We start from the raw sequence: 11202 nt of genomic DNA, 5'->3' as shown, positions 1-11202 counted from the left end.
TAGAACTCAGAATAACTTCTCTCCTTATTTCTAGTGTTATATATCCAATTTCCAATTGAACATATTCAACTGTATTTTCATAGACATCTTAAATGTCTATTGAAAACTGAAATGATTATCTTTCTCCCAAGCCTTTCCTCCTTCTTAACTTTACTACAGTCTTCTTTATGACCCTATGTAATGTTTTCTTGGAAAGATACTATAGTGGTTTTCCATTTCCATCTCCAGCTCATTTCATAGATGAGGAAACTAAGGAAAACATGGTTAAGTGACTTGGCCAGGGTCACAGAGCTACTAAGTGTCTGAGACCATATTTGAACTGAGGAAAAAGTTTTCTTGACTCCAGGCCTGGAACTCTATCCACTGGGCCAACTAGCTGCTCCATAGCTGACTCAACCCATTTCTTAGTTTCTGGTCCCAATAAATAAACTCCCCCTATCTAAACCTCCCCCAAGCCTGGTATCAAAAAGTGAGCCCAAGAACTATGGAACATCTGTATCTAATTAGGAATGCCCCCTCCCACATCTGGCATCTATTACCTGTTCTCCATCAAGTGCATTTTAGAGTATATAAATTCCCTGAATGAACTCCAAATTTGAGTGTGTCATGACTTCCTCCCTCTTTTGCTGGGTGAGTTTCTTACATCCATGGAGATGAACCTCTGTCTATATTTTCATATAAACTGCATGTGCTTTATTGACATTGTTCAGTAATTAAGTTGTGTCAGACTCTTTGTGACCCCGTGGGACATCCTGTCTATGGAATTTTCTTGGCAAAGGTACTGGCATGGTTTATCATTTTCTTATCCATGTGTATGTATGTGTTTTTCTTGTATCTGTTAATTGCTCTACATAATAATACAATTTTTACTTGTACCGATTTCCCAAGTACCAATTTCCTACAGATTCATGAGTCTAGGTATTGACTTTAATTGGAGTCATAATATTATATAAACATCACCTCTAGAACTTCTCTTGTATCTGAATGCCACTGTGAAATCCCAGGCCATTAGTGGAATATCTAGCAACAGCATCTGCAGCAACACATGCCATGGAGATGCCCTTTTAGCATAGCATGAAGTTGGTTCAGTGCATGCTCATATTATTCCTCAGAACCCAAAAGTCACATGACTATGGGTCACTGAGCTACTCACATATCAATTGACTTACACAGTCATATTTATATAGCACTTTATAATGAGATCTCTCCTCCCTCTCCCTCTCCCTCTCCCTCTCCCTCTCCCTCTCCCTCTCCCTCTCCCTCTCCCTCTCCCTCTCCCTCTCCCTCTCCCTCTCCCTCTCCCTCTCCCTCTCCCTCTCCCTCCCCCTCCCCCTCCCCCTCTCCCTCTCCCTCTCCCTCTCCCTCAAACCTGGTATTATTGCATTGGGGAAGGGAAACCCTGAAGGTGTTAGTATCCTTTACTCACTTTTCCCCTCCTATTTATAAATAGGCTTTGCCTCTGGTTCATGTAGTAGAAGACAGAGTTGTAGTGGCACCAGGAAGCAAGGAAAAGAAAGCCTCAAATATCCTGAATTCCAGAATTATGAGTTTTCTCTATGTTTATTACCTTTGGGATGCTAACATTAATGCCATTATTCCTTTTACACAATTCCAGATACCCTAGTAGAAAAGAGAAAGTTGCTTTATTTCCCAAGGGGTAGAACATTGGACAGGAGTGAGGCTGGCTAAGGGAGAGTCGTTTGTTTGATTCTTTTCATGGCAAGTGTCCTAGTGTTCATGTAACTGGATGGCAATTCTCCCACACCCCAGCAAAAGCCATTTTCAAAGACAAGACCTAATTCTCAGTCCTTTTCAAAACAGGCTTTCAGCTCCTTAGAGAGAGACAGCTAAGTCTGAGCTGCTGTTTCTCCCAGTCAGAGCTGTCATTAACTTTCTCCTCTGCAACCCCTCCCTTTCTGTCTGCTACAGATGGATTTTACATCCATAGACCTCTAGCTTGGCAGTTAGCAGCCACAGTAGGATGGTGTCAGAACTATACTTATCCATGACTTTGATTCATTCATTTAACATTCTTTTCAACCAGTCTAAGACAGAGTTGTGGAAGTCGAATAATCCCTTACTGGATCAAATGAAAGCATGTAGGTTGGCATTCTTTCTCTCTGGGCTAGTGCGCGCACACACACACACACACACACACACACACACACACACACACACACACTAAAATCCATGCCCATGCATTAAGAAAGTCTAGTGTCAGTAGTTTCTATTTTTTTTCTTTTAGTGAGGCAATTGAGGTTAAGTGACTTGCCCAGGGTCACACAGCTAGTAAGTGTCAAGTGTCTGAGGCTGGATTTGAACTCAGGTACTCCTGACTCCAGGGCCAGTGCTCTATCCACTGCACCACCTAACGGCCCCAGTTTCTATTTTTTATGCCACATATCTGCATAGATCAAAGTTAATAGTCTCCTCTCACATCCCCCTACCTGATACAAAGTACAGATGGGAAAAGAAACATGTTAACTTATGTGTAAAGTTGGGTATATTCACCTTAGCATTTAATTATACCCTGTCATGGATACTCTTGTATTTTTTTATGTCTCTCCAAAGGATTTTAAGCACCTGAAGAGGTAGAGATTTCTATGCAGCATCATGTAATGAATTGTGTTGAAAAGTCCCTTAGAGATCATATAACTAAACTCTACTTTACATATGAGGAAACTAAGGCCTGAAGAGGCAAAGTTACTTTACTCACTCAAGGTCACATGCCTAGTTAGTGATAGCACTGGAACTACTATCAATGTGACCATACTCGACATCATATGTTATTTCTCCTACACCAGAGGATCAAGTAGTCATAGGTTGGAAAGGAATCTTAGAGATCCCTTGGTATACCACAACTCTTTAAAACAAAAAAGAACGAAAAAGGAAATCGAAGCCCAGAGAGATTAAGCCCAAAGTAACACAGTCAGTGGCAGAGTTGGGAATGGAAACTAAGTTCTCACTGCATTCTCTACAGTGCCTGAGACTCGGATGGTACCCAGTAGGGATCCAATATAAAGGAGTTGAATTGAATAATATTTAAATCATTTGAACTCATTTTCTCTCTAAATCCATATTGTCAGGTTGAAAGCAGGGTCATGTGTTAAAGACCAGGAGAGATAGAGTCTGAAAGGAAACTAATATGCACATGAGCCCAGAAGGTCATTTAGAAAAGGCATTAGAGTTATGAGATGAGTTATGTAATCAGGACAACACAAGAGAGCATAAGCAGACTCTTTTTTTTTTTTTATCAAACTGACACATTGGGAAGCAGGTGCTCCAGACCAAGATTAATCAGCCAAGTGATGAGAAATCTTGTGACAGCACTTTTAGCCATGTTTGAAATCAATAAACTCAACGAGTGGGAGTTTCATGTTTTACCAGCAGCCCAATAGGTCATGTTGTCTGGGAGTTAATGGTCTAAAGGAATGAAAATGAGAGCCATGGGATTAATAGCTTGGCTGTGCATTAACCTAAGAAAACACAGCAGGACACAGTTGTCTTCCACACAAAATCATACAAAAGTCTCTCTTTATTAAATATACATTATTTACAGTTTAAGTCTTTCTCCTGTACAACAATAACCATAGAAAACAAAAGAAGCGAAGGCTAACGTTTTTCCCCATACAGTGTATTAAGACATGTTACATGGTCTACAAAACTGACTCAGATTGAGGCAACATCCCTTGGGACTTTTTTTTTTTAAATCAGACAGTGGAAATAAAATCTAGACCTTCACAAAGAACTTGGGGAAGGGTACAAGGAGAGGTGAAATGGATTTATTTATTCATCAATTCATTTATATTTATTCATTTTTACTGTAACTGAGACTTTTTATCTTCATTTTCTTCTTTCTTCCTCACTAATCGAAAGTGACTTTTCTTCTCTAGTTCCTAGAAGTCAAGTGATCCTACATGATTCTGGAGATAACTCCCTGACAAAAAAAAATGTCATTTTCACAGTGAGGATTTCTTGTTCACACCTCATCTGATAAGGCAATGTTTCTTTGGAGGTTATCAACACCTGTACCTGATAAAAACATGGGTACCTAATCTAGGGACTGAGAACTAGAGAATTCAACCAGGTTCACTAGGCAAAAGAATCATATGGAGATAGTGACCCCAGATCCATAATGAAAATATTCCTCAATATGATACCTCAGTAAATAAGGAAGCCATCCCTGCACCCTTGTTTAGTCACTCTGAGTGAGGTTTACTGTTTCCCTGAAAGCGGTTTTGAGGCAGAATGAGGTTATACAAGTTGAGACTCTGCTGTCATTTAGAGGGAAGAGATTGTGTTAATATTTTACTTAAAACTTTCAAAGGAGATTTTTCTTGTCAACATGTATGACAAAGAAAACTCAATTAGCCTTAGTATCCCTTAAAGATATATCAAAAAGGACCACATTCATGTGAGGTGCCAGCAAATATAATGTGATGCTTATGTTGCATACTGCATGTCTTTCTTTTTCTTCCCAATTCTCCCTCTCTGATTATAAAGTTAGAGTATAGGCCTTGTTAGAGCATTGTAATAAGAAGGACAAGGTCATGGGCTCAATTCCCTTATAATATAGTTTATTTCCACTTTAATCGGTATATGAAGGCTATACCACAATCCTTTTTGGCCATTGGGCCAATGTGTACCCTGGTTCCCTAAAAGAACTGGGTGATAGAGTTTGAACAGATGAATGCAAATCCATCACCATTACTAAAAAAACAAATACAAAAAACATCCCTTTCATACCCATCCCTTACTTAATTATAGTAGGGAAGACTATCCTTAAAGAGGAAAACTAACATATCATCATCTCTATGCTACTAGAGATAGCAGCACCATAGAAAGGGAGAAATTATCACACTGAATTGGCCCTGAAAAAACACTGAATATGGAAAGATTTTTCAGATTCAGTACAATAAGTCCAGGAAATAAACTGTGAAGGATGTCCAATTTAGCAAACACAAAACAATAAAATTTCATTTATAGTTAACTTTGGTAAAGATGGACTTCAATTTAGATACTTTACATGACAAGGATCTTATGTAACAGCAGCTAACTTGACTAAATAAAGCATTTAGCTGACATATAGCAGAAGGATGGCTGGGGTTGGATTCTAAGAATGTCATGCAGAGGTGAATAAATAATTCCCCATGCAAAGCCCTTGGTGTTTACTAAGATATTATATGATGGTTCTAAGGGACTACAGACACTCCCCAATGCATGGGGCATTTTGTAATGAGAATAGCTATCACTAGCATGATAGAAGGATAGCCCTGTTCATGTCTGATCCTTCCAACACTAGCCCAAGTAGTCAAGAAATATGTCTGATGTGTCTAAGTAGTTGCCTTAATCCTTACTTGGATCTGCTCAGCCATTTGTAGACTCTAAACATTACAAAAGACAAACAACTAGATTACAAAGTACAATATTTTCACTGAAAAGTGTGCTTTTGTTTCTCCTCAGAGTATCTTAATGGGGGAAAAAGGAGGGGAAGGAAGAAAAAGATAAGAAATGAAAGAAAAACAGAAAGGAAGGAAGGAAGAAAGAGAAAGAAAGAGTGAAAGAAAATCACAAAAATTTTAAAAAAATTGGATTTTCAAACTTTATTCGCATACAGGATAACCAAGAAACCTGGCAAATTGTTCAAAGTTTAGGTCACCAGGAATAGGAATCACTTCAAATCTTAAAAATAAATAAATAAACAAATAGATAAATAAATGAATGAATGAATAATTTGTGTGTATATACAAATAAAACAATGTAATTTCATTTAAATGCCTAACACATATAGGGCCAGTCCTATATATTTGGAATACATACATATACATATACGTATATGTGTGTGTGTGTGTGTGTGTGTGTGTGCGTGTTTAAGGTGATCTCAAATTTCCTGTACTAAAAAGTAAAAAAAAAAAAAAAGTGCTATATTTTTTGAAAAAAACTTAACAAGCCTTTTCTTTTCTTCTTTTTTTTGATTTTATCTTCTCCCCAGTACATTCAACTAATTCAATTTAGTAATATCAAAAATGAGAACCAGAGAAAAAAAGAAAAAAAAAACTTTAAGCCTGAATGTGAAAGTAAGTGTGTTTGCCTAATGGGGTGGGGACTAATAACAGCTTTTGGAAATAATTCAATTATACTACTTGTCATTTCAAAGGAAAATATCGCCAAACTGCATGAAAAACCTGAACCAGCACTCAGTTGCTTATTCAGATATTCAGATACCCCATGATTCCTTTTATTCGTCATTATTTAATAATCTTTTTTAAAGCCTTTTTTTCCAGTGGGGGAAGGATCTAAAAGTCACCTGTGGAAGACAACAAAGACAGAGGAATAAAATCCTATACTTTTATCTAATGAAAGTGACAGAAAAATGTATTGTCCAAATGTTCCTTAGTTAGCCAGGGCTATTATTTGGATTTATCTTAATAAAAGGACATTCATTGAAAAGCAGGATTGACAGAGGTCAAACTGTCAAGCTTTTTGTGAGGAAAATCAGAGCATGAACCCATGTAGCCTTTTGTCTGTCATCCTATATAATAAACAGGCCTTTCGTGCATGTTCTCTTTCATTGAAAAATGTACAGCTTCCAAGGCAGGATACCAGTTGACTGCTGGATGGAAAGGGACTCTTTCTGGATGTTACCTTATTTTGTGAAACTTCACTTGGAAAAAAAAAAAAAACAGTTACTACTAAGAACACTTATTAGTCCTCTGTTACTAAAGAGTATTATCCACATTGTGCTCAAAGACTCTCTCAATTTAGTCTTCTATTGAGGGGTGGAGGGCATGATGGTGGAAGACTAAATTAGGAAATGAATCAAGCTCATTCCATCTATGTTTCAGGCCTTTGTTGCCATTGCAGCAACATTTGTAAAAGGCCAGGAAAATAACAAAAATAGAAATTGTACTGCATTAGCAGAAAAGAGAACTCCATACTGAAGAGAGAACAAAGGGGTTATAAGTTCTGAAAAGTATTATGCATCGATGGAAATTTATGCAGGTGGGAGGAAAGGAGGTCAGAGAGGAGGACGTGGTATCCAAAACACTGTTCCCAAGACTTCAGTTTGATGTTCAGTTGCATAAGTTCAGGCTTATAACAGGAGCATTTTGGAGCATCATGTAATGACTTCCACAATTTGTTATATGCCCAGGCAAAAGCAGAGAAAACAGAATAATTCAGACTGCAAAGCATTCTATTGATGCATGAATCATCCGGACTAACTGTTCATACTGATTTGATCTGTTATATGGTTTGTCAGTGGATCTCTCCAAGAAGTTGTATTCATAGATAAAGAATCAATTGCCTAGAATAGATGATTATGAGATGAGAAGTGGGTTAACTAGCGTAACAAGTGACCAACTTGTATTAATGAAGGAAAAAAAACAACACCCTAAATCTTCAGTAAGAATTGTATATGTAGTAATAGACCTCAGGTATGATACTTAACTGGTTTATTTTGTTTTATTTTTGCCCTGATGCTAATTGTGGGTATGGAGTAGTAGATCTGATATTGGAAAAAGGAAGGAGTTGTTGGGTTACCTTCTTTTTACCTCTAAAAAATAGATGGGGATATAATTCGTGAAGCAGTTTCCCCCAAAGTAAATGTCCAAAATATATGTGATAAAGAATACAGGCATCTATTTTCACAATAGGCTTTTGAAAAAGGCCCATTTACTTTATTTTAGATGGGACTCTCATAGTAAGTATATGAAGTATTACCTGAGTGAATGATGTATGGTACAGTGAGTATTAAAAATACTCCTATGGTAAGCAAGTACACTCCAACTTCTTATGGACTAAGAAAATAGGACATTTTATTTGGAGGGAATAAGAACAGTGATAGAGGTTAAATGGAAAATTATACAAGGTTTTTTAATTGTCTTTTTTTTTTGGTTTTGCTGTAAAATTACAATATTTCCCATTTTTATAAAAATTGATTTCTATGTACTAAGGGTCTAAACAGAAGGCTGAGGTGACTCATAGAACCTCATTACACAATTAGGAAACCCATCTATTGGACAAGAGGGAAGAATGGGATAAATATAGGATTATATGGGATTGTACAGATTGTACATGTTTCTAGATAAAGTGTTTAATTACCCAAGGGATATAACAGTCTTGAACTATAACAACTTCATGAAAAACCAGGGATATATCTTTTCAAAGAGAAAGGACAGGGGTGAATCAGTGCTCACCTCTTACCACCATAATTCCCATTTGACTTTAAAGGGCATGGTTTACTTATTTGCTATTCAATTAAATCCACTGAAAGACACACAGTTCTCCAGAATTACATCAATAAGCTCTCAAGTACTCTACTAACAAACTTAATTTTGCCCTGAGTCTCACCTGACATGAGTGATATAGTGATTGTGTTGCATGCATGAACCTCTCCTTAAGCCAGGATATTTATGATGTACATATCTTAAATGTCTGAAGATACAGTGATGTATACAAGCACAGGTATATATGTTGCTAGTGATATAATCATGTTGGTGTTCAATCTCTATAGCTTGCTAAAAACATACAGAAATAGGTGAGAAAATTAAATTGCTCTGCTTTGGCATTTGTGGGACTTTAATTTTTTTTACCATCTGAGCTGTCAGCAAAAAAAAAAAAAAAAAAAAAGGAGCCTCCTCTTTCAGAAGCTTGAATAATGAAGGAATCCAGCTTTATTACTCACACACTTCCTTTTCTTCCATTTCATTATTGGAGATGCTTCAGGCTACTCTTCCTACTCTTTATTTCTGTCTTTTATTTCAGGAAAGGAAGAGTATGAAGCATAGCAGAAAACTGATTTATGCTACATTTTTAGAATTAGGAATTTCAAAACTGACAATCCGTGGGGGTTGGTAGATGGGGAAGATATACAATTAAAATTGCTTTCTGTTTATTAAAGTCACATAAGTTCATAAAGAAATTTTATATCCTTATTAGAATCACTTAAAAATATATACTATTAAAAAAAGACATAATGAAAACACAGAGGGGATAGAGATGTTCATAGACATTGGAAAATGAGGAACAATCTTATTATTTAGCATAAGGCCCCAAAGCAGAAAAAAACAAATTTAAGACAGATGATTTTCTGATGACTTCAGCCACCAAAAGCAAAAAGAATTCTCAAACGAATGGAGCTAATGAGCTCAACATTGGGAATCCTGTCACGCAAAGAGAGTGTTAAATAATCAAATGTAATATAAACACTGAGAACAAGATGGAGCTTCTGCTAACTGTCAGGACCTAGAAGCAGCAAAGCTTTAATTATTTGAAAAAATCAAGTTTGTCTTGTAAACAGAATCAGTAAATGCCATCCACATCTGCGGATTATTCCATTAGTATTTTGTGGCGAGATCCCCCCCACTCCCTCCTTTCCTTTTCTCCATGTTGGTCAAGGGGCAAAATGGTACATGTGTTTTTTTCAACGTCACTAATATGAGAACAAATAACTGCCTCTTCTGGAGACTCCAACATCTGATTTACACACAGGGCTTTCTTTCAGACTTTGTGACAAAAGAAGAAACAATATATATTTAAGGGGTATATACATCTGTACTCATATGAAAAGCACTAAGCAAGATTTCCAATCTGTACTTCCCCAAGGATGCCAACATAACCAACTCATCTAATTATATATGGTATTTTGAAAGTGGTCAGATCAAGTGGAAGTTTTAAATGCAATTGAATCTATCTAACCAAAATGGTTAATGCAATTTAACCCTTGTTTTACTCCAGTCTTTATTATTTATTTTCTTTCATGCAGCTCTTCAAGTTTTATGTAATGAGGGTATATACTGCTTCATGATGCTGAGTATTTAAAAAAATTACCTGGATTTTCTTATGATATCAATTCTTGGACCTCTGACATCAGTAGGCAGTGGCCTAGCTAACATTTCATATAAAATTGAAAAGAGGCATCAGTGAAGTTACAGAAAATCTAATTTTTGCTGCTTTCTTTTATTTTTCCCTTTTATTTTAAGCTATTCCCCCCATGCTTCATCTAGATTTATGCTATGTATACTGTGCTAAATGATCAACCCCATAAAAGGGTGTTGAGTGAGGTGCACATTAATTTCTTTGTGCCTGTTGGTACTATCAGTAATCCTATATTTGCAAATTCAAGCCTAAAAGTTACAGTAGAAAGGGGAGGGAATTTGGAAAGGAGCTGCCTATGTTACGTTAACAACAACAACAACAACAACAACAAAAATCTTTCTTGGACCTTTTAAGGTGCCACTGAAACAAATCAGGAATCCAGGATTTCTGTCATGTCTCTATTCCACAAATGGAAGCATGGGGCGGGGGTGGTGGTGGTCAGGAAGAGGTTTCTAAATGAATTCCTGCATCATTAACCACATAGTGTAGATGCAGATCTGTGAGACTGAGCAGCTAGCTGTGGAACATAAGAAAGTACTTCAGAAACGGTGGAAATAGAAAAACTCAATAGGCAACCATGCACACATGTGGCTCTTATTCGATCTAAAGTAGTACAGCAGGTCTTTTGAGTGGTCGTTGTCACCAGGACAGGCTTGTGCTGAGGAGGTGGTGTAATAATGGTTGGGAGTCTCTTAGGGTTGGGGCGAGAGGAAAGGTAGAGTCTTCTCAAAAGAAAAAGGGAAAGAAATAAGGAAGAAGTAGAAAAGCGAAAGGGGAAAAAAGAATGTGTGGGGACCATTTCGTCCATTAGATGAAATACTCCCGTTTACACTCGCTTACTGTGTTCTGCAAGTCAATGTCATTTCTAAAGGAATTGTCCAAATTTTCTGGGTATTCTTTCTCCTTCATCTGGTTAGTTCGATGTGAGTGTTTATGTTGGTAAAGAAATCGAGTCATGATACCAATGATGCAGAAGATGATGAATATCACAACTGCTATTACACCTAGAAAAATCGGGAGAGAAAAACAAAACAAAATAATCATTACGTTATCCATGAAACAGAGAGTTTGAAGGATCACAGGGCAGTAAAAAAATACATTCAGATGACTTGGTTTCCAGTACAAGCTTTGTTATTTTGTGTTTGTGAACTTGGGCAGTCATTTAACCTCTCTGGGCCTTAGTTTAGGTGTCAAAGTTAATGTTGCTTTAAGAGTCCCTCTTCAGAGACTTCTAGCTCTAAATAGGTGATTCAATCATATCCCAACTCCTCCTCATCATCCAATGAGGATCCAGCTAAGGGATGAAGGAAAGTTTCATGAAGA

At 37.0% G+C, this 11202-nt stretch overlaps 1 protein-coding gene across 1 annotated transcript in view; it reads right to left on the bottom strand.

The window, feature by feature from the left end:
• Positions 1-3510: 3510 nt before the first annotated feature.
• Positions 3511-11202, bottom strand: part of CNTNAP5 (contactin associated protein family member 5) — a 974910-nt gene continuing 967218 nt past the window's right edge. The window contains 1 exon segment of the mRNA XM_043992699.1: positions 3511-10883. Coding sequence (XP_043848634.1) covers positions 10687-10883 — 197 coding nt within the window. The 3' untranslated portion in view covers positions 3511-10686.

Source organism: Dromiciops gliroides, chromosome 3 (genome assembly GCF_019393635.1).
Source record: "Dromiciops gliroides isolate mDroGli1 chromosome 3, mDroGli1.pri, whole genome shotgun sequence".
In the NCBI taxonomy this organism is placed as follows: Eukaryota; Metazoa; Chordata; class Mammalia; order Microbiotheria; family Microbiotheriidae; genus Dromiciops; species Dromiciops gliroides.
Note: the sequence above shows the minus strand (reverse complement) of the source record. Positions and strands in the feature narration are given on the sequence as shown.